The sequence below is a fragment of the Pteropus medius genome, unplaced genomic scaffold (assembly GCF_902729225.1).
Source record: "Pteropus medius unplaced genomic scaffold, Ma_sr-lr_union100, whole genome shotgun sequence".
Taxonomy (NCBI): Eukaryota; Metazoa; Chordata; class Mammalia; order Chiroptera; family Pteropodidae; genus Pteropus; species Pteropus medius.
In genome coordinates this window covers 11,370,079-11,394,113 of record NW_024349799.1, presented here as the reverse complement: position 1 = coordinate 11,394,113, position 24,035 = coordinate 11,370,079, and the positions used below count along the sequence as shown (strand labels likewise).

Below are 24,035 nucleotides of genomic sequence, written 5' to 3'. Positions count from 1 at the left end.
TATTTAGAGGACAAAAGCTCAAAATGAAAATGCCCTAAAACACTCTAATATTTGTAGGAATTTAATATATAATAAAAGTAGTATCACAAACTAGCAGAGAAAAAAATGGCTACAAATGATGTTGTGAAAAATTTAGTTAACCTTGGGGGAAAAAAACTGAGTTGTCCTTGGCAAGAGAGTTTCAACAACAGAAATCACACACACACACACGCACGTCAAAAACATACACAAAAAAACCTGGGGGCAAATTATTTGCAATAAAGGAGAGACAAACTAAAGATTAATATTCTTAATATAAAAACTCTTATAATTTAGTAAGAAATGAGTTCAATAAACAATCAAAAAACATGGAAAGACAAGAGAACCAGGAAAAACACATTAATGTCATTAATGTCAAAAGATGCACATTAAAACAATGACATCACTTTTCACCTATTAAAATGATAAAAATAAAAAATATAATATCCACTGCAGGTGAAGGTGTTGACATTTTCATATACTGCTTAAAAGTATTTTCATATGTTGCAAAGTGACAATATATATCAATATTCCTTTAAACAGTTAAATCCTTTAATCCAATTCTGTCAGATGTCAATCTCCTAAAGAAATAACCCGAGATGGGAACAAAAATTTACAAGAAACTTCATCAACAGCATTTATAATGAGAAAAAACTGGACGTGACAAGGTCTAACCACAGGTAACTAGTAAAATAAGTATGGCTCATCTACCCAATTGAATGTTATAAATTCATCAAATGTTTTTAAGGCTATTTTAATGACATGGTAAATAACAGAATATTAAGTGAAACACAAGTAAACTGTACTAAATGCTTCTCCCAGTAGAATCATAATGTTAAGTATATAAAATTCAGACAGCTCCCTCTCCCACTCCCAGAATGCCTTTCTCTGCTCCTAGCCATGCTCCATCATCACCTCTGAAGTCCTTCTCCGCTGCTCTAATCTACTCCCTATTCCTGCCCTTCTTTTGTTGCCAGTCCCCCTCACTATAAACACTTCTCTGCAGATCAGTCCCAGAGATAGAAAACACTTTTATAATGTCTTAATCTTCTTAAAGGATTTTTTTCCCCAATACCCAGCATCCTCTCCCGCTGGTTTTAGGACATCCAGCGTTCAGGACATCCAGCTGTTCCTCCAACCCCTGCCTTCATCTCAAAGACTTTCCCTTCTTTCCTGCTTATGATGGGCACTCAATGAATGAGTGACTAAATGATTTAACAGGATAAATCCAATCCTGAAATCAAATTACTGAGTTTAACTCCAGATGATATCACAGAATGCTTTTATTTTCTTCTAACTATTCTACACTCACCACATTTTCTACAACAAATGTATATAATAAGGAGAGAATAAACAAACAGAACTGTACTTTTTCCTCCACTTTAACCAGCCCCTACATCTAGAGATATCTGTCCTTGACCAGAGGGTAATAAAAGAAACTCAGCTGTATGATTTCCACATATTTTGGAAAACATTTAGGACTTCTAATAGATCCAGCCTCAACAAATAGCCTCTGGACACTAAACAGCAGTTCTCCTTTCTGGAATTAAAGATTAACACATTAACAGAATTAAAGCATGTCTCAAAATCAGCCAGCCATCTCTCAGCAAATTGCAGATGAACTCAACATAAATCTACCAGAAGGCTTACAATACTATTTCACAAAGTTAGCTGTATTCTTCCACTTTTCACAAATGGCCAGCTTGATGCATAGCATGTTTAGCTACAAACACCTCTGCTGACTCTCCCTGCAGCATTTTCATGGCTCGCCAATAGATCTGTCCGCAGTTCTCAGGTCTACCAAGGGGATGGTTCAATTCTTCTTTGATGTAATCTATCCAAAGATCTTTAAAGGGAACCAAAAAATTACTGTAAATATACAATTAGATAACTGATAAGGCTTTATTAGGTAAACTAATTATTTAATACCTATAAAATACCAGATTTCTAAGAAACTTAACTTCTTCTTTCCACAGAACCCTATGAGAAACCATACCTCTCTCAGCTTCCTTACACTGAGGTATACCAAAACTACTTTTTTAAAGTAGAAAACTTTATTCTAATTATGATAATTTACATTATACAGACTCAAAAATACGAAGTATTTTAGAAGAAGGATTTTGCTGAGTCTCTTTCTAGGTGAAACTGACCTTAATGAGTTCACCATAACCTTGTGACCGTGCTTAATAAAACTTGCTTGAATTAGTAAAAATGCCATTTTCACTCATTTCATCAGTGAAGATCTGTTTTCTAAATGTGGCTTTAACAATTACACATGTCAGTTTTTGAGACCCTAAGTAAACAGATTTTACATGACATACCTACACCCACAAGTATGTTTTACAAGTCTTATAAATGAAGACAATGTGGCAACAGCCAATGACAACGAACGTCAATTAGCATCCCACTGCCCCTTTGCTGTAACTCCTACTCCTTTTTGTTCTGACCTACACTATTAACCCTACCCTTACAAATACATTTTTTAAAGAGAACCAAACAAATCTTTCTCTAATCCAGAGTTCTTAATAGAAGACCCATAGACTCTTGAGCTTGTGAACAAATAATAAGCAAAATTATATCTGCAAGTACCTATACACAAAGTGAGGGAAGAGGCAGGGGGAAGATGCAAGTTTTATTCTCAAAGAGGGCCATGACCCAAAAAAGTTAAGAAACACTCTTCTAACCATACTGAAAAGTTACAAACTCCACATGTAAACAGACTCACGTGTCTATAACTGAAGTTTACTTACCAGAATCTACAGATCCATACTCTCTCAAAGCCCTCTCATAATATTCTCTTAAGTTCGCCATCTTGCAGGATTCCTAACAAAAATAATCAGACAATCTTGCCTCAAAAGCCTATTTTATAATGTCACAAACTCATGTCAACCACATTGTTAAGCAGCTACCATCTATTAGATATCTGAAGGAGAGAAAGGTTGTGGCTTAAGATGATCACAGCCTGGCTTTCAACGTACCCAGAGAAAAGTCATATACATTTACTTCCAGTGTGAAGTAAATGTCAAACGGTGATAAAAAGCACTTTGCTATTGTAGCATGGAAAAAGCCTACTTAATTCTCAGTTGGAGGAACATGGGCAGCTTCACAGGAAAGTACACTTCAAAGCCCTGAGGGAGGAGTAGGATTGAAATAAATGGGCAAAGGTTCTACTCCCTGTGGCTAGGGACATATTAGCTTTGTCTACCTTAAAATCTTTTATATCAAGGCAAAGTACATATAACTACTAGTTACATGACCTTCAGCAAGTTTTTTAAACCCTCTGACCTTAAAAGTGTCCTCACACATAAAAAATAATAATAATAATGATATCTTAGAGCAACTACAAGGATTAAATTAAAATGCCTCTTAATTATGCACCTAGCCAAATAGGTGGTACTAATTTTACAATCAGTAAATGTTAATTCTTTACTTCTACTTCCACTTAAACATATTCTCTTTTGTTTCATCTTCAAAGCAGACTAACATCTTCGGTTTAAAAATCCTCTTACGGGGGGTGGCTCCATAGTGTAGTGGTTAGCATGTCTGTTTTATATGCAGAAGGTCCTGGGCTTGCGCCCCAGATAGAACCACGGACCATGCCCCGGGTGTGCGCCACAAGTGTGTAGGAGGAGACACCCCACCTTCAGAGATCCAGTCCTTAAGGGGAAATGGCAACATCCATAGGTCAGGCGGTGGAGGGGGATGGGTCCTTTTACATATAGTCAAATAACTATTTCTTCATTCAAATTTCTCTTCACTGACACTGTACTTGTAGTTTTATAGAAAAGTCAATTTAACCTCATATCTTACACATGCATGGAAACGAGAATCATACTTTTTGAAGAGCTCATAATGTCCATGGCACTATGCAAATTCCCTTCTATTACCTCTGCCTTATAACTAACCTTCATACCCCTGGAAATGTATTATGGCCTCCTTTATAGATAAAGATGCCAAAACTTAGAATTAAGTGACTTGCCCAAGACACATAACTATTATGTTATTAAACCAAAGCCTGGCCATTAATGATTACGCTATACTATCTCTTACACTATAGGACAAGAACAGATAAGTTACCCATACGGTGATCAAAACTATAAAAATAAGAGTGCAACCACTCTAATTTTTCAAAATTCATATAAAAATAATAAACACTAATCAAAATACCAAAATAAAGCAGAAAAAGCAAAACTAAATACTTGGGAGGTATGAAGAAATAAGTATACTGACATATCTGCTAACTGTCACTATAAATAAATCTTTTGGAGAACTACCTGGTAATATATACACAACTATAAAAAAGACTAATATTTCTAGTTCTAGAAATTTATCTCAAGAAAACAATTCAAAAGAAAAAAATACTATACAAACAAAATGCTTGTAGCACTCTGTTTTCAATATCAAAAATCTGGAAACAACCTATATGTAATGAAATGGTTAAGAAAATCATGGGTTTAAGAATAACACTACCACAATTAAAAATAATAACCATGTAAAAACACAGGAATGTGTTTACAAAATAATGTTAACTGAGAGAGAAAAAGAGAGAACCTCCATGCGACAGAAGTCAGAAATAAAACAGTACAAAACTGAGTGTATAAAGTAAACAAAAAATTAAACAAAACAATATAAATAAATACGGTTGGTTGTATTACTGTGATAGGATGACAGATACATTTGAATTTCCGGTATTATTTTTTTAACTGAGATTTTTCTGTACTCTTCCCCACTTAGGTATGCAGTTAAAAACACCAGCAACAGTTACCGAGTGCCTTCTCTTTACCTCACAACCCAATACAAGAGACAAACAGGATGCTGTGGAGACAGAGAAGCGCGTCACCTAGCCTGACAGGGAGGGCTTTCAATAAGAGGTGACATCTAAGTTTTCTATTTTCCAGACATGTACTTTCTCTTCTTTGCTTGATTACCATTCTTAAACCATCTCATGAAAAAAGGAGCTGGATTAAAGGAATGTATATTTTATTATAATGGGAGCTCTTTAAATATCAAAATGCTATCAGAGATTAGTAACCACCAATCCATTTTCCCAGACAAGAAATGCATAGACAGAACACTTACTTGCTCCTTTTCAAACTGGATTATTTTCCTGAAAAAATCAACCGAAAATGGACGGCTTTCCTGTAAACTAAAAAGGAGGAGGCTGTTATCTTCCACAATGACAGAAAACCTCTTATATCTCATGAATATAAATATCTATGGCCAGTGCCTCCACAACATGTGGTTTAATAAAGACCTGGCCACAATTCCATGTAAGAACTGGACTCGACCACCAGTCACTCTCAATGCTTTCAATCTCCAATAACTTACTCTTTACCACCAAATTCTTTCCTATCCAGTTTTCTTCCTGTTCTTCTCTTTCTCGCTTTCAGAATTTTAAGTTCCTTCTACTATTACACTCAAGGTCTTTTTTAAAAGAGACCAATAATTCCACTTCTAAAAGTATATTCTAAGGAAATAATTTCCAAAAAATAATATTTGTATAGAAATGTTCATCAAAGCAGTATCACTGTGCCAAACAAATTATGGCACATCCACAGAATGGCATATCATATAGTTTTAATAAACGATGTTTATGAAGAATTATCACTGATAAAGGCCAATCTAATGTTCACCAATAAAAGTGATGTAGAAAATATGATTATACTATGATCTCAAATATGTGAAAGACAAATTTTAAAATGATATTAACAGTTTTTCCTCTTGATGATGAGGTTACCATGAATTATTAGTTATCTCTTTTTTAAAATTTTCCACAATGGGTATGAACTGCTTTTACTGTTCTAAAAAGGAAAAAGAAAACTTTTAGAGAAAGTCTCCTGGATTACTTCCTCAGATACTACTTGTGATACACACATAATCTGGATATGAGGGTCTGAGTATGGAGTAGAGACTAGAACAGCTATGAACATTTGTGAGTACCTTTTAAACACGGCTCTGGCCTTTTTGTAGCCACCACTTCGATAAGCCCAATCTAGGTACTTCTCCTTCAGAGTGACTGAGTCAGCACCTGTAACAGCTAAGATAGCTTTCTACAATTTAAAAGAAAAAAGAAACTACATGAGGAAATTTATGAATGTCAAAACAAATTTTCCCACACCCAATCCAGGCTGCTCAATTAATAGTGCTTTAGGAACACTTGCTATAGAAATAACCCTAAAGCTAGCCAACTAGTGAACCTATTTGCTCATTCCCCACATACCACAAGATTTAGAACATCAGGCCTATACCTTATAGATGGCTTCAGTGTCTTCTGGGCTTTTGGCACCTTCACTCCATTCTGCCCAAGAAATCCACAATGGCAGACAAGCCTGCTCACAATAAAAATGTTAGAAAATGACAGGTCAGCACTATGCTCTGAAAACTAATCACTATAAAGACAAGTTCCTCCTGAGATAATATGTAAAATATGGCTTCGTTCCCACTCTGTCCTCACTGTGACAGAATCCTCAGTGCCCAGCAGGAATGGCATGCCAGAATTCAGATAGCCTTCTGACCAATTCACCCACAGTCATACGCTCCTGTTAATTCTAGTTCCCTTCTGCTGGGGAATGCTGCCTGTAGTTATCATCATCAATTATCTGTTAATTAATTAATAGCCTATAGAGCTACTCAGCCCCACAGCTACCCCAGATATGTCTCTGCTCTCTAGGACCCAAAAGTACTAATTAATCTAGGTTGAACCACCTGATCTCATGTCTCAGAAGTACACACAAATGAGCAGTAAAATAATTAAATTTTTTTTTCCCACTTTAACTCCTGGAATACTTTCTTTTTACTAATATAAAAGATTCACTGCAAAGGTTTAAGGTTTAGTCTTTTAAACTTTAGGGTTTAGAAATATGTATGTGTTTTAAAATCAGGCTTAAAGTCAGGTTTGGAAGCAAGTGATAATATTTTATTACTGTTTCTCACCTGTAAGATATCTAGATGGAACATAAAATTTATAACTTATATAATATAATCAATTTCAAATAAAGAATTAGAAATAAGACATTAAATGGAAGTAAATTCCTACTCTTGAACCCTGGACCATCACCATAAGTACACATTAGGGCCCACTATCATCACACAAGTACATTCCAAATGAGCTTTTGGCTGAAGTCTTAAAAGGTTTGCCAAAAGAATGAAATATAAAAGACCCAACTGACAGACCTGGGGTTTTAGGTGCACAAAGGCTTCTTCAAAATGCATGGCTATGTCAGGGCTCTTTGAGTCAATCAGCACTTGCAGCTTCATCTGCCACATCATCACGGAGTCTCTAAACAATTCAGTCCCGGCTACTGCCACCTGCAGAGCTTCCTTAAAGAAGTCATGATGCAGCAACAACTCAATCTAGATAAGACAAAGGATCACTGGAATGTTAACTACTGAAAGCTAAATGATCTATGTAATAGAGGACAAATAAAGACCTCATATGAGGCAGTAATTTCAACAGCCTTTCCACTAAGCTTTTTTACCATAGCTGCCAAACAGGCACAAAGTGGAATTTCTCCTCCATTCCCTGCTCCTACTCGCAAGGGCTATCCAAAAACAAAACAAAACAAAACAAAACAAAACAAAACAAAACAAAACAAAACAAAACATCAACCAGGGAAGAGGTGAAAAGTAAAAGGCCTACATTATTTAGATTGGAAGTTTTAAATAAAATAGTTCATTATAATAAAACTCACACTCACCAAACAATGTAAAAAAATCAGTAAAGATAAAACCAGTATTTGTGGGGTGATAAGGAAATAAGTTAGTTCATTCAAACACAGTTGGGCACACTATAAACTAATATAATTTTCCTGAAATATAATTTGATACTATGTAACAAGAAATAAAAAGTGTTCATATCTTAAACTTGGGAATTTTATTTTAACAAATATGACCCAGCAAATAAATCAACAGAAGGAATTTTATTTGTTCAAAATGCCTATATCCACTTCACTTTAACACAAGGGGAAAAAAACCTAAAACGAATTCAATTTTATAAAACTGTGAAAAAGCAAATAAATGGCAGTATACAATCTTTTCATTTAGCAAACATTTTTATTTCACACTATCTATGTTAGATTCGATAATGAGAAAATAGGTACATTCTCTACTAAAGAGCCTCCAATATGCTATTGGAGGACAAAGCAGGAGCACCCAACAGAGTCTATGACAGTGATGAGAAAGGACTCCCAGAAAGGAATCACCATTTATGCTAAGACTTGAGGAAGAACATGCACTAGTCAGGTGAAAGCAGAAATCCACAGGAAAAGAGAAAGCTCTCCCAAACAGCATGCGCAAGAGGCTCAAGATGAGCAAGAGCTTGGATACGAAAGGAAATTCAAGTTCACAATGGCTAGAGTAAAATGAAGAGCTGGCAGGTTAGGCTAGAAATACAGGCAGGGGCCAAATACATGAGACTGAGCAGCTTTATCCAAAGGACAATGGAAAGCCCCAGAATAATCTCATAATTAATTTTAAAAGATCATTCTGTGGAGAATAATGTGAAGAAAGGATGGATGTAGAAATCAGCAAAGCTTTTTAAGTTTAGAGGCAATATGTTGAGGAACTCTCATTAAAGGCAAAGTCACCAAATGAGTGATGAGGTGGCCTAGTTAGGAAGGGGAGCATGAGAGATTTGGAGAGCAGAGGATGTTTGCAAAAGCCAGAGTGGCTAGTGGCAAGATAAATAATGGAAAGAGCAGGACTGCCAAGGCAATACTCAAAGCAAAGCCCATCTAGATGTATGTATAGGGTGTAAGTGTCCTATTGACATTCAATAATTTAAATGGGGGCAGCTGAACTCATTCAGATATGGGATTTTTGCCTGATAGATGCCATTGCACAAGAAGGGTACCTCATTAGTAATATAATACAATAGGCTAGTATACAGTATATGCATTATACAAGTATATATAAATGCATCTTTAAATGTTAGATAAAAATAGAATATGAAATAGCAAAACATTAATAGTAATTATATATAAATCACATGATGATATGAATCAGGAGTTATACAAAATAAAGGCACCTGACAAATATAAAGATTTCTGCCTATGAAGGTATTTAAATACCTTCGTGTAATGCTCTCGACAACTCTGAGTTGGCAAAAACAAGGATCGCTATTACTATTTTAAAATCAAGTAAACTCTGAAAGGTTAAACGATTTGCCCAAGTCATCTAGCTATTAAATGGCAAAATCCAATCTAGAACTGTGTACTCCCCCCACCCCCAGCACATTACTCTGGTCTCTAAAATAATCTTTATCCACCCCAAGAGGTAAGGATGGGTTAATACGCCTCTATGAGAGCTTCTAAAACACAGGGAATACATTTGATTTATTTTTATTGTACCAGTGGTTAATCTGGGCCAGGCATTTAGATTGAAAGTTCAGGAAAAGAACATTCAGTAAAAGATGGATGGGGGAACAAACAAAATAAACCCAAACTGTGATTCTTTGAGTGTTTTCCACTAAATATTATTCCTCCTTTTACTGGTACAGAGTTCATTTTTGACATATGCCAAATACTGAGAGCCAAATGTAAATACTTTATACATCTGCTATACCAAACTTACAAATGGGTTGTGACATAACTTTATATATATTAAAACACATGATGCCAGCACAAACCAACGAGAATTAAGTTCATGTAAATGGCAGTGAATGTGTTCAAGTACTTACCCACTGCTTGTATTGGAATTCTGGTAGAAGTCTGAGTTCATGTGCCTTCCTGAATGCAACCATGGTTCTTTCCAGCCTCTGAAATCAGAAAAATCCCTCAGCTTGTTACTAAGATCCCAACAAAGGTCTTTGGCCTGACAGGATCAAAAGCAGTTTTGCACATTTCTAAGTGCTGAGAGAAGGGATTGAGGTTGTTTTCCTTATGGTTAGATGAATTGGACAGCTGCACCAAGTATAGCCCAGTAAGAGAGCACCTCCAAACCTGGTGGTCAGTATAAGAGCAAATAAAACTCAGACTTTCCAAACAACAGGTCATTCACAAGGAGAAAGAGCAATTAAGCATCAAGTTGTTGGAAAGTGTCCCAGGAGCCAAAAGAGACAGTCACTTTCTAGTCAGCCACTATAACCATGTAACAAAGTCCTTACCTTCTCCCTGAGGGAATGACTATTTGTCTTCTTAGTAAACCTTTCCAAGCAAAAGTTAATGTAACACTTCCACATGGCCTCTGAAAAAAAAAATACATTGATCAGATCAGCAATTCTCTTAGTGTAACGATCATCATATATCTTTTCTTTGAAGGAAAAATTCCTCTGAAGAAGAGCTTAAATCAACCTGGTTAAAAAGAAAAAAAGCTACTCTGATTACAGCCAATCGAACATTTCCAATAGTAGAGAAAAACAAATGAATAATGACATAAATATAAAAATTAAAAACCTTACCCATGTTATATATCCCCTCTACCTTAATACTCTAGTATTACAAAATTTAAAAATAAATCTATATCAAAAGATAAAGCATTATAGTTAATTCTGAATTATCACTTCCAAATAAATGAATGTAAATACCACTGCAATTGAGGAAGGTCATAAAAGCTCCATCTTTTATCTCTAGAGAAAGAACAAGTTGGAAAGCCAGGTACACTGTAAACTACCACAGAGAGATTCCTGAAATTGATTCTGATCATAAGAATGGGAACTTCAGTTTCATATTCATGAATGCTATTATTTCTGTATACCACACCTCAGTTTGGTGAAGTTTACCTGTAGGGAGAGTCTTTACTGCTTCTTCATATACAGCACAGCACCGCTCCTCCTTCCGGCCCACCTCCGCTGCTTTGGCTTGTTTCGTGGCAGGTTGCTCTTCTCCTGGCTGCAAATGGATCTCTAATTCTCGTCGTGCCACATAATCCCAAGTGAGAGGGTCATCTGTGTGCAGAGTTTGAAGGCTGAAAGATAACAGTTTATTGGTATCAACCGCATGACACAAGACTAACTTAGAATACCAAACAGAAAGACAGTTCTCTATGCTCTAAAAATGTACCCAGGATACCCCTGCAACAATTCCAGTACCATGAGAGTCATTTCCCACTAGGCTCTTCAGATATCTTCACACTCACTGTATAAATTTTGTTAATGAATCAGAGTTGTCACACATTTATTAGGTTTCAAAATATTTCAGACATTATTCACAAATGTTAATTTTCAAGTTAGCTCTCAAAGTCAAATCAGCAGGTATGCGTGATGACAGAACCTTCCTTAAGCCCCAGAGAACCTTATTCTATAATACAGGCAAAGATAAAGCACAACCTAACCCTCTACCAAAACCCTGAAGATATCCGAAGAGCAAACTAGTCCAAGTTCTATTTTAATTCCTGTGAATGTAAGCAGTGCTACCTAAGAGTGAAGTGCCCACAAGGTAGGTGGCAAAATCATTCTCAAACAATATAATGACATTAAAGAATAAAATCACTTGTAGCATTCAACTATAATCATTCATGAGTACAACTCTCATTTTATGGACAAAAAACATGGCAGAAAAGCCGGAATATAAATTTTTATTTAAGCTGTAAGATTTACATGTTATTGCATAAAAAGAAACTATTCCTCAAGGGAAGTAATAAGTAAATCAAACAATTTCTCCAAGAATATGTTTTTGTATTTGATTTACTATGATAAAATGATCTTAAAACTTAGCTTTCTTCCAAGAATTTATTGTGGTATCTTCTTTCCTACTTTCTAAATATCCACCCTCAAACCCTTACCACAAGATCAGAAACAAACATATTCACTTTTCTCCTATTTTACTTACTCATCATAAATTTCTCTTTGCAGATCTTTGGCAAAGTCGAATAGCTGTGCAATTGAAAGCAATGACACATGAAATTCTGCACCTAAAATTTAAAAAGTGGGGGAAGGGGTAAGACTCTAAAGTATCACTTTACTCTAAAAGTACCACCACCTTCTTGATATACTGTAGTTTATTTTTTTTAAATTGAAAAATAGGACAAAACAGAGAAAAAAACACCCACTGTCCCATTATACAAGCAAAACCATTAATAATATTTGGGGGTACTCATAAGTACTTCTAATTTTTATTCTAAACTTCTTAAGGGCATAAAAGAATGCATTAAATCATCTATTTCTTTTCCACTCCCCACATGAATTAAGTACTCAATAAAAATGTATTGAAATGTTCAAGTACATCCTAAGGAGCAATAAGTCTCTTCTGAAAGTAATAGGACGTTATTACCACCATCGGGGTTTTATACACATTCTAACAGAATTTCTTATGGAAATTTTCAAAATTAACAGGTCTTCCTTATTATAAATAGGTTATTTCACTTTTCCACTATAAATAAATTTTCAAAAGATACCTACCTTTAATTATGCTTACAGAATTTTTGTAGATGATCCGTGCCAATTCGCCTGTAAGGATTTCTTCAGGACAATCAAGATTCCCCTAAAGAGTGTTATATTAAACATAACTGGTAACACCAGTAAGTAGATCCTAGACTACCTATGCCATATGACCTCTGGCAAATCTTGTCTCTCTCTGGGCCAGTTCCCTCACTTACACAACTTGCAGCTTGAGTAAGACCACTGATCTTCAAACTGTGGTCTCTCCAGCCCCTGGGGTGGTAGCAAGATCACATGGTTTAAGGCCTTGCTCCTCTTTTAGACCAGAATAGGTCAAGTTTTACATGCCCTGTTTACTCTTCTGTGTAAAGCTTTTACTTAAACAGAAAAATCAGAGCTAGAAACCACAATAACAGATGATAACAAAGTACATTTTTCAGCTCTAACATTCTAAAATTTCTCTGTAAAATTATTCTGTCATGTAAAAAATTAACATAAAAAAGAAGCTAGGAACCACACATTTCACAACCTTTCTTGAGCTCCCTCAACCCATTAATATATTATTTAACAAAATCATAAAGTACTAAAGAATAGCATTTGGCCGTTCCATGAGTAATAATTTTGAGGGCCATGTCAATAATCCAAAAGTCTATTTTTAAAGTACAAAATTCCACTTTTATTACTAAGCCCATTTAATTAAGTCAAACTCTCGACTCATCTTAAATTTTCAAAATATGACACTGAATTGGAAAGAAAAATACATTCCAAAGATTTTTCTCTTACTCTTAAGCAGGCTCAATACCTCTATACGTTTTTTGTTTTTTTTTTAAATCTTAAAACAACAGAACTTTACTGAAGGGATAAATAAATAAATAGTATTTTTTTTTCTTTTTTCAGGCCAATGCCAGTGTTTTTATTTTTGTTATTTTTTTTAATTTTTTTTTTTTTAATTGAAGAAATTATTTAAATTTTTTTTCCCCGTCTACCTCCCCCTCCCTTTCCCCTTACCCTCTGGTAACCACTAGTCCATTGTCCATGAAACCTCTATACATTTTTAACAAGAGATAACACATTAGGATCTTACCATATCCATGTTGGCTTTTTCAAATTCTTGCTTTTCCTTCCTCGATTTCTCAGCATGCATCAGCTCCATCCTAAAGTACTACAGAGGGAAATAATACATTGAAAATTTTTAGAGATGACTTTTTAAGTTAGAAATACATAAGATGCCATTTTTTACCCATAAATATCAGATCTGGGAAAGTTTGGGGGAATAGTACACGTGTTATAAAACTAGCTAACACCGACAAGGAGGTAGGTCTCTGCGCATGTAACAGTTCTGTATTCTGACTTCAGTGGTGCTTGCGCAAATCTATGCATGTGAAAAAAATGACAGAACTATATGTACATTATGCCAACGTCAATTTCCTGGCTTTACTATTATGCTATAACTTTATAAAATGTAACCATCAGGGCAAACTGAGTAAATGGTACATAGGACCTCTCCATATTATCTTTGTAACTTCCAGGGTATCTGTAATTATTTTGAAATAAAAATCAAGGGTAAATATGTAACATCAAGCTATATTAACAGAAATTAATGAACAATTAACATGTACTGTAAAGTTGGGCTTATCCAGAATTTTTAATACTTTGAATTCTATTTCAAAATATTAAAATGACAAGTTTAAAAACAATGCTTAGAGTCTACGGCCATGCTACCCTGAACAAGCCCAATCCCGTCTGATCTCAGAAGCTAAGCAAGGTCGGGCCTGGTTAGTATTTGGATGGGAGACCACCTAGGAAGACCAGGTGCTGTAGGCATAAAAAATAAAAAAATAAAGGATTGTAAGCTTACAGGGTCCTTGCAATCTGTGAGGTCAACCAAAGGTTGCCTCGCCTAAAAAATTAAAAATAGATAAATAAATAAAAACAATGCTATACCCTTTAAACCAGGAATTGATTCTAGGAATCTATTATAAGGAAATAATCCTAAATACCTAAAAGATTCATACATAAAGATGTTAAGAGCAATTACTGGAAACAATCTAAAAGTGAAATAGGTTATAAAAGAAGTACATTGCTGATGTAGTCATAAAATAGTTACGATAATTTTATAATGGTGCATCACAATTCTAATGTTATTCTACCTGGTTTTTAAAGCTGGCTACAAAATTTTACATATAACACAAGTATATCTTCCGCCATGTGAAAAATGTGCACAGAAGAAAAAAATGCACCAGATCGTTGATAGCATGTCCTGAATTAGTCAAACATTTTTCCTTCCATGCTTCTGCTTTTTATTTTTTCTCCAAGATTTTCTACACATACACTATTACTTTTATAAAAACCATTTTTTATAATGTGGCTATTAGAACAGCTAAATATACATCAGAAGTTCTCAAAATGTGACTTGGAGATACCTGGGGGGTTCCTGACACACTTTCAGGGGGTCTGCAAGGTCAAAATTACTTTCATAACAACATTAACATGTTATCTGCCTTTTCACTCTTATTATATCAAAAGTTTAAGATTTTCCAGAGGCTATATTGATGGGCACTATCACCCATAATGAATGCAAAAGCAGATCTGAGAATCTACCTGTCCGCTATGATAAAATCAGATATTCAAGTAATTAGCAAAAATGTATAATGCCATTCTTCTCTTTAAATTTTGTTTTAAAAGAGTAATTTTCATTTAAAAATAAGTAATTTATTTAGCATGTAAATAAGTTTGTTTTTAAATGATTATTTTTTATATTTCTTGGTTTTAATTTTCAATAAAATAAGAACTGATAGATATAACCCATATAAACAAAAGATCTTTGAGTTCCTCAGTAATTTAAGATTGCAAAAAAATCCTAAGACCAAAAACTTTAAACGCCACCAATATAGAGCAATATATACTACTGCAGAACTATACTCATGATGCATTAGATAAAAATACAGAACACAAGACTATGTGGTAGAATCCCACTTTTCAGAAACAAAACCTGTTTTAAATATCTGTAATATGCATAAAAGTATGTGTAATGAGTACTTTTTCTGTCACTTTGTCATTAAACTATTTTCTCTGAACTATTTATAACAAATTCTAATTACTTTTGTTAAGAATAAGCAATAAATCTATTTCCATTTTGGAAAATACAAGTATGGGTATTTATGAAAGCCTCCAAAAAAACATATAAATAACAACACCACACAATAACCCTCTAAACAGCAGGGAGAATTGATTCTTACAATAGTTTCTCAATAAAAATAAATAAAGGCAGCAAAGAAATATCTAACAGAAACATGACTACAATATAAAACATCATTAAATTATGAAACCAAAACTACAGCTGAGACAGCTACAAAACCATTTAGCATGAAGACCCGTATCTTTCTCCCCCCTCAGCATACAAGGATTAATATTCATTTGAAGACTAAACAACAGTTTCTCCCTTACTCTGACAAATATCTCAGAAAAGGGTGTAGCTTCCAATAATACACTATTTCCAGTATTTGTTTGTTTTAATCAAAACAATGGCCATCATTGCTCTAGTGCACCCCTCTAAGAGGGAGTAAGGAAGTATCCATCTCAAGAATAAGAGACAAAAAGAATGGGAAGTGGAAAAAAGGAGAAGAGAAGACAAAAGGGGAGAATAGAGGAGGAAAAAGGAAAGAAGGGGGAGAGAAAGGGGGAGGGAAGAAAGGAAAATAAAAAAGGAAGGAAGGTAGGATGGAAGGCCAAGAAAAAAATAACAGAGGTATATCAAGATGGCTGAACCCTGGTCTCCCAACTAAAAACAGGTAAGGTCCAATTCCCTATCCTTCCCAATCATAATGGGCAGGTCAGAGTTTTTTCAGTCTCTCACTATAAACCTGGAAGATGTACAAGGTCAAAGTCCATTACTGGCAAAGAAATATCCTACTGGTCCCCTTTCCCCAGCAGCTCCCCTACATATCCTTAGCCTCCATAAAGTGAAGGCATTTTTAAATTAATAAAGAATGTACATCTCCAGAGGACCTAACTGAAACATCACTCTCTCATCTTATGTGCACGTACACTCCCTTTTTTTTCTTCTTCTAAAGGGACGATTTTATTTTTATTTTACACACTCACTTCTTGATAAAGTTTTGGGCACTGTGGATGAAAGCGCAGAGCTCGAAGAAACAGTTGTCTTGCGCTTTCTGAAGACAAGCGATCTTCCATTTCCCATTTGGCTGCCATAATCCACAAAGCTATAAATGAAAAATATCAGGCTTCATTACAATAAATAAATCAAGTTAGACAAAAAAAGACCATTGTTTCAATTTTAATAGTCAAAGAATTTTTTTTCAGTCCTACCAAAAATGGAAGGGGATGGAAAGGGGGAATTTCTAATAGTTCTCTGTATTGTTGCTTTATCTAAAATTACAAAAGTATTCTAAAGCAAATAGGTAAATGTTAACATCTAAGGGTACTTATGTGCCTATTACTGTATTTCATCACACCTAAGGTCAACATCACTTTAAGACACAGAAAAATTTTAAGTGTTAAAATGCCGGGAAAAAATTATGCATCTTAGAATCAACAAAATAAAATTATTTTGTTCTTTTCTCTATTTAAAATAGTTCATATATATTTTTTTAATGGCTCATAATTTTAGCACCACACTCTAACCAACTGAGCTAACCAGCCACTCAATGGCTCATAATTCTAAAATAAATTTTTTATCATATCTGTTGGTAATAAAGGCTTAAAAAAAAAAAAAGCAACTTCCTACCATGCTCTTTCCTGCATACTTTGATGTGGCAACCTTGGGTTAACGACCACCATTATTTCCAGAAGGCACTTAATAAAGGTCAGCTCTGTTACCAGGCAAGACTGCTTTTGGTAAAAACGACCTATGGTTGTTAACCACATTTATACTAGGAGGGCCACTGCTTCAGGCTTTCTTGAGCATGTGACTCCTGAAATTGAGTACAGTCCTTTCTAGTATTCCTGGAAGCTATGCCCATACATGGATCTTCTAAGCCAGACTGGCTCTTATACCCACTCATGTGGTATCATCCCCTCACACCTGAACTGCCACTAGCCTCTGAACTGCTAAGAGTACTCTAGTTTAGAAATACACCTAATCCTGTCCTCCCATATTCTTCTGAATAAACTGGTACCAAATGTAGACTATTTAAGTCTAATGTAGTATAAAATGTCTGGTTGAGCCTAATACTTGATAATAGGCACCGGAGTACCTTCCCTGCAAAATAACGTACCATTCACACAATGTTCACAAGAGAAGTCTTTCTCTTACAAAACACAAGTATCTACCCTATGCCAGTCACTCTTTTAAAATCTGTATCAGTATTTCCCCTTTAAGTTTTTGAAATCCCCTAAATATGACTGCCTCTAAAAAAAATGTCCCTCAAAGGACCAAACAGTTTCTTTTAGCAACAACTAAAAAAAAAAACATAGTTCTTCTGGCCTATAAGTATAATACCTTACACAGTAACTAGTATACGATACAGAAGGATAACTAAGAGGTTGATATTTAGGAACCAAAACCGCTAAGGCCAAGTGCCTAAGCTCAAGTTTTCAAAATAACCTTTTAGGTTTATCAAGCAAAATAAATTCCAAAATAGCCTGAGTCTACATAAAAGGTAAAAAAGAACTGACAAGGATTTCACCATACCTGGCTTGTTTGAATGAATGGCCAACATGGCAGAGAATACCTTGCTAAGTTGAGCTTTGGTAGCCTGTAAAAGAGGAAGAAAAATTCTATTTACTGCACAGGGAAATCATTGTTATTAATCTAAGTAATCTGTACTGTACCCTTACCAACTGGAAAATCCAATGGGCAAGAATTGCTATTGCTAGGGACAAATAAACAAATACAGACGCACTCATAGTTTTCTTCTATCTAAACCACTCTACACAAACATTCTAAATACAAAAAAAAAAAAATTCAACTTTAATAAACAAATAGACATAAAGATCATTTTCTTTTCAACTGACTTAAAAGACATTCAGTCATTCGGATATGCAAATGCTGTTATACTGAAGTTCAGCCTTCTTGTGTTCTTTTCCCATTTGTTAACCCTACACCTTTGGAGAAAACATGAAGTTCAATAAGCCAACTAACCAATAGAAGAAAGGAGAGCAAGACACAGCTGCCCAAATACTTACCCATTTCTTACAAAAGACTACATAGGATAGCCAAAGTTGAACGTCATCCTGCAAGAAAAGTAGTGTAGTAAGCTGCCTGAATTTGAACTTTATATATAATACACCTTTGAAACAGGTAGATTTCGGAAATGTCAATGTGTTACGAAAACCCTCAGCCTATTAGGCTGTCCCCCATCAAGGCCTGAGATCTCTTAACCATGATAAGCTGTTCCACCACTCCTACCTATCATGCTCTAAGACAAAATCTGTTGTCTATCCAATTTGTTCAATGTAGTTTTAAAATGGTCTTAGTCAAGGATAGCAACCCACAATTTGTCATTTCCAGGAATCCAAACTACTTCCCATATAATATGTCCCAGTCTCAGAGCTGAAATTGAAGAAAATCAAGTTATTGAGGTACTGCCCATACTCTAACCATTTATCTTTCACCTCCAAGTCTTCAGTGTATTTTACTTAGAGATATACCAAATTCTAGTTCTTTTTATCTTTATGTTTCAAAACTACTCTTTTCAGCACCGTCCTCACAGAATGAGATAAATTTTCTTACTAGTTTGTTAAATGGTTTCAAGTTATGATACTATCCTGAGAATAAGTATTGAGATACTTAAGATAAGACTAGAGAACAATATATTTGAATATCCAAATCATAACACGTATACTACGTATCTTCAGTTAAGGATGCTCTGATCACTTACTTTCCACTTTGCTGAAGCACGTCGGAAGACACCTTGTACCCGATGTACAATAGAATTCTCAATCTCATCCTTCTTAAATGAATACCCAATGCGCTAAAAAGAAACATAAAAAAGCAAAACCTCGGTTTAATCATATTTATCCAAAGCAGCATTCCCACTCGATCATTAAACAGTACTGACAGAGAAAACAAATTGTTACAAATATCCATTATCAGCACCCCACAATTTATCAATGCCAACTGTTTCCCAAACCCAAGTTCTAGCTACAGAGCCATACCATTTAATTTTACATTTTTTACAACTTTCAGAAAATTATCTACTTACAGTTCTTCTTCTCTGGATTAGCTCCAAAAGATTAATTTCATACTATGGAAGAAAAACATACAAAAAAAGAGGAAACAAAAAAAATGATAACATTTTAAATATATAAGAAATGCATTAAGTATAAAATAAATAAAAATCAAGAACATAAAACAATAATTTGTTCTCAAAAAGCATAATTTACAGTGAATGTCTAGTAGTCACTGAATTCACCTTACATCTGCAAAACTCACAAATACATACATTAGCAACCATGCAAACATAAGTACAAAAAAGCATGTTATTAAATTCATAAGACTTATAAGATATATATCAATCTAACTTTCTAATCCACAATAGTGTATTCAAACTTTTAGTAAATTACCATACAAAAATTTTAGCTGATGCACAAGCAAATAAAGCAAACAAGCTTGTTACTAGCTGAAACAGGGTGCCTAATTGGCTCTCCCTTCCCATGCCTCTGAAGAACCACTTAGAACCTCTAAGGCTCTCTAAAAACCACTACCACACAATGCCTCTGTAAGTTTCAGCTTAGTCCCTTAGAGATAGAAAGCTCAGGACCTCACAAGATTGCATGTGTCGTTTTAAAACTTTTATGGAATATTTCAAGCACACAGAACACACATGCAGCTAGCAACCACATAGTTATGTCAAAGCCTATGTTTACTTGCTTCGAATCTTTTTTAGAAAGAAAACATCTGAAATAAAAGTGAAGCAAACTATGTGCCATAGCTGATTCCACTCTTCTCCCTCTCCAGAGGAAGTAAGTATCTTGACTTTATCATTTTCAAGCACGACTTTGAACTTTATCATAATGCTGTCTTGACTGCTTTTAAACTTTATATAAATGGTATCATATTGTACCCATCGCTCCATATTTTTACTCAACATTATGACTATAGATATATCCCTGTTGACACATGAAATTCAAGTCCATTTATTTTAACTGCTATATAGTATTCCATTATATGAATGTACAATTTACCTACCCTTTTTCCTGCTGATGAATACTTGTTTCCACTTCTTTTATTACAAAAAGCTGCAATTAATATTCTTGTACATATCTTCTTGTGAACATACACAAGAACTTCCTCAGGGTGTATACCATCTTCTACCACTAATATGTAACCTCCTCAAGGTAATGATTTTTGTTTAATTTATTGTTGTACCCCATCGGATTGGATCAATGCCTGCCATATACACATCAAGTACTCAATATTTACTGTATGACTGAATGAATGAAATTGCTAGGTCATAGAGTATCCATATTTTCAACTTTATGGGATATTATCAAATTGCTCTCCCAAGTGATTATACCAATTTTATACTGACAGTGTCGGTCTTTAAACATTTGCTAATATGATGAAAATAAAGTAGTTTTGCGCCCTGGTTTGAATCTATGTTTACCTGATTGCTAATGAGGCCAACCTAACATCTTTTCATAAGTAGACCAACAAATGATGTTTCCCCTTTGTGAAGTGCATGTTCACATTTTTCCAGTTGTTTTCATTTCCTTTCCAGTTGTCATTTTCTTCTTGGTTTATAGTTCTTTATATAATCTACATCCTAATTATACGTGTTCCAAATATTTTCTCCCATTATACGTGTTCCAAATATTTTCCCCCATTTTGTGGCTTGTCTTTCTTTTAATATTATTCATGGTGTCTGACTTTTAACATGTCAGACCAATCTTCTCTTCATGGTTTGTACTTTCACAGTCTCATCTATTTTAAGAAATCTTTCCCTACCTGAAGTCATCTTTTCATATTTTTTGTAGATGATTTAAAGTTTTCTCCCCCACATTTAGCTTTCCAATTCAGCAGGAATTTTTATGGATTATGTGATGAAGGGATCTAATTTTTTCAATGTGAATAACCAGAACCTCATTGATTTTAAATGCCACTATGTCTCATAGCAAGTTTACATGGTTATATGCAGGCAGGGGGGTATAAATATAAGAGTGTGTGTGTGTTTAATCATATTTCAGTTATGTTCCCTAAAACTAAATAAATCAATCTAATCTACACATGGCTCTTAAATATTTGAAGACTGAAGAATATTTGAAATTATTTGCTACTCTTAAATTTCCTTAAGGTTAAACAAGTCTACTTCCTTCAATGATTTCTCTAAGTACAAGGATTCCATCCTGGCTGCCTTCCAACCAACCTCTTAAAGTCTTTCTTAAAATGTAGTCTTGAGCCTAACACAGTGCTCCAGACATGGTCTTATAACTGCAAAACACTTTTTTTCAAACCAACACCTTCTGTGTGTCTTTTTGCCACTTCCTCTGCTCAACTAACTTACCTAACACTCCACTTCTGTCAATTAGATTATATTTTTGACATAATATGCTCTCAACTCATTTTGAGTTAGCAATCTACTATGAGGCCTAGGACCTCTTCCGAATACAAGATTTCTGGCCATGTTTCATAAATTGTTTGTTGATTTTTCTCTTTTTTTTTTAAGTCTAAGCTCAGAACCTTCGGTCTTAAAACCATTCGTCTTTTTATGGGTTCTTTCTGAATTTTGATTTCGTCATCCAATGTATTAACTATTCTCCTCCATCTAAAAGTAGGTCTAGCATGTGTATTTTATCTTCACTGAAATCTTCGATTTACTTATAGGACTGAGAAGTATTGCAGCATACCTCTAAGTTGACAAACACGTATTAACTTTCTAACCAGCTACCATCATCAAACTCATTCTCCTTTATTTTTCCACTCAAGAGATAGTCTGTCAAATCTCTTGCTAAAATCCTGACATGCTGTGTCTTTGACAGTCTCTGATAAAGCCCATAGAAGAAAAAAAGAGTTCAGTCTACCAAGGACTAAATCCTTAGTGGAGCAATGGTATTCTCAAATCACCTTTGTTTCCTGTTCAAAAACTACCTGTCTAAACATCAGTTCTAGAATTCTGTAGAAAATTGACACCAAGCTCACCATTCTATAAGTGACTTAAAATTTGTGAGAAGATTAAAAGGTAATGAAATTATTCACTTACTTGAACATAATTGATAAAGTCTTCCTTACAAAGAGCTCTTCGCTGTATTCTGTATTCTAGATCCGAGGCTTTCTTAATGATAGCCCTGAGAAGAAAGCCATTTAAAATGTAACACTTAAAAAGTGTGAAATCAAGTCTGCAAATCAAGTTATAACTTTGGAGTTTTTGTTAAGTTTATTTTTAATATATTTAAAACACATTTTTACGAAAACATAATTCTCAAATAATTTTCCTTCATAAGCAAATACATGATGACGTCTGTGTTAAGGGCATCAGGATGTATTTTAAAACATTCCTGAAAATCCTTTTAAGAATACAAAACTGAATTAAATAGTCCTCATCTTAAAGTCACATTAATGTTAATCAATTACCAGGACCATTAACATTTCCACCAACGAAACAAATATTAAGTACTTTATATTATTTATATGTGGTATTAAAGATTTCCTTTCCTCCAAATTCAGGTCACTTAGGTTTTAATAATCAAATCTCTTTCCTAAATTCCTCTTCTGAGTTTTTAACAGGCAGATTGAAAAAAACAAAAAACAAAAACACCTAGATTGTCTCTACCTAGAAATGTTTATTACCACTACAAAGACTGATGACAGAAGACTCATTGTATTTAGCTAAAGAACACACAAGATGTGCATATTAGGAGAATTTAATGCAAGATGTGCAAGACCAATAATTGTCTCTAGTTAATAACAATAACATTTACTGAGCATTTATTAAGAATCCACACTGTTGCATTTCATTAACAAATGTTTAAGGCTCCCACAGTCACATCACTACATTCAGTCACTGTGAAATTAAGAAAGTCACAAATAACCATTAAAAACTATTAAACTTAATTTTAACAAATTACTGAATGCCAACTTTATGCCAGACGTTGCTGGCTAAACTCTGGGGTAGGATACGAAATTGAATTAAATGGTCTCCATCTTCAAGTCGTTAGAAAGATTTATCTACTCCTCCTGAGCTCTCTCTTCACATCTCTAGACAGAACACTCTACTATAATCAACTTAAAGTACACCGCACTACAATCAAAATGTTTAATTCGTCTCTCTCCCCCACCATACACAGGGCAGTTAGCGCCTGATGAACAGGGATCTTGGTTTTATCTCCTTTATAGCTCCAAGACCTAGTTTCTTGAAGAGCTGTCAGAATTTTGGGTGAGTAAATAAATGGACAGATCATCTTACAATAAATGAGAAATTAATTGTGGGCATCATCAAAATCTGGAAATAGGCTTCCGCCACGGTAGGAAAAATAAACACAACTGAAGTGTTCCCCATCCCTGCACCCGCCACACACACGACACAACCTCCCCTCAGCCCGCCCCAGCTCTCAGCTCTGTCCCTCAGTTCTCACTTAATCTCCGCGTGACTGAACAGTCCAATGCGCTCCAGTTGTTCCAATTCAGGGAGTCGATCTTCAATGCGCTCCTGAATTATCTCTGCCATGAGGTCTGAACTCTAGAAGCTAACCGAGAACCTCTTCAACACGCGTAGGAGGTGCCCATCTTCTATCCCGGAGACCC

At 34.8% G+C, this 24,035-nt stretch overlaps 1 protein-coding gene and 1 pseudogene across 1 annotated transcript; one reads left to right on the top strand and one right to left on the bottom strand.

Moving 5' to 3' along the window:
- Positions 1–45: 45 nt before the first annotated feature.
- UTP6 (UTP6 small subunit processome component) lies at positions 46–24,035 on the bottom strand. Its single transcript, XM_039886043.1, has 19 exons — positions 23,867–24,035; positions 22,495–22,579; positions 19,498–19,539; positions 19,174–19,266; positions 18,479–18,526; positions 17,985–18,048; positions 16,436–16,554; positions 13,416–13,493; positions 12,353–12,434; positions 11,784–11,865; positions 10,736–10,920; positions 10,121–10,200; positions 9,695–9,772; positions 7,192–7,371; positions 6,267–6,347; positions 5,959–6,068; positions 5,098–5,164; positions 2,769–2,841; positions 46–1,864 (listed from the first exon to the last, which is right to left on the bottom strand). Exons 1-19 carry the CDS (start codon positions 23,956–23,958, stop codon positions 1,707–1,709), a joined length of 1,797 nt encoding a protein of 598 aa, XP_039741977.1. The 5' UTR covers positions 23,959–24,035; the 3' UTR covers positions 46–1,706.
- LOC120621228 (uncharacterized) lies at positions 14,037–14,155 on the top strand (annotated as a pseudogene).

What these genes read in the sequence shown, in the direction of transcription:
- UTP6 (XM_039886043.1), bottom strand. Translation starts at nt 23,958, where the DNA reads ATGGCAGAGATAATTCAGGAGCGCATTGAAGATCGACTCCCTGAATTG. An exon ending in GCCCAAAACTTTATCAAGAA is followed by an intron (nt 13,494 to 16,435) that starts GTGAGTGTGTAA and finishes TTCCCTCTGTAG; the next exon opens with TACTTTAGGATGGAGCTGAT. An exon ending in GTATGGATCTGTAGATTCTG is followed by an intron (nt 1,865 to 2,768) that starts GTAAGTAAACTT and finishes TTCCCTTTAAAG; the next exon opens with ATCTTTGGATAGATTACATC.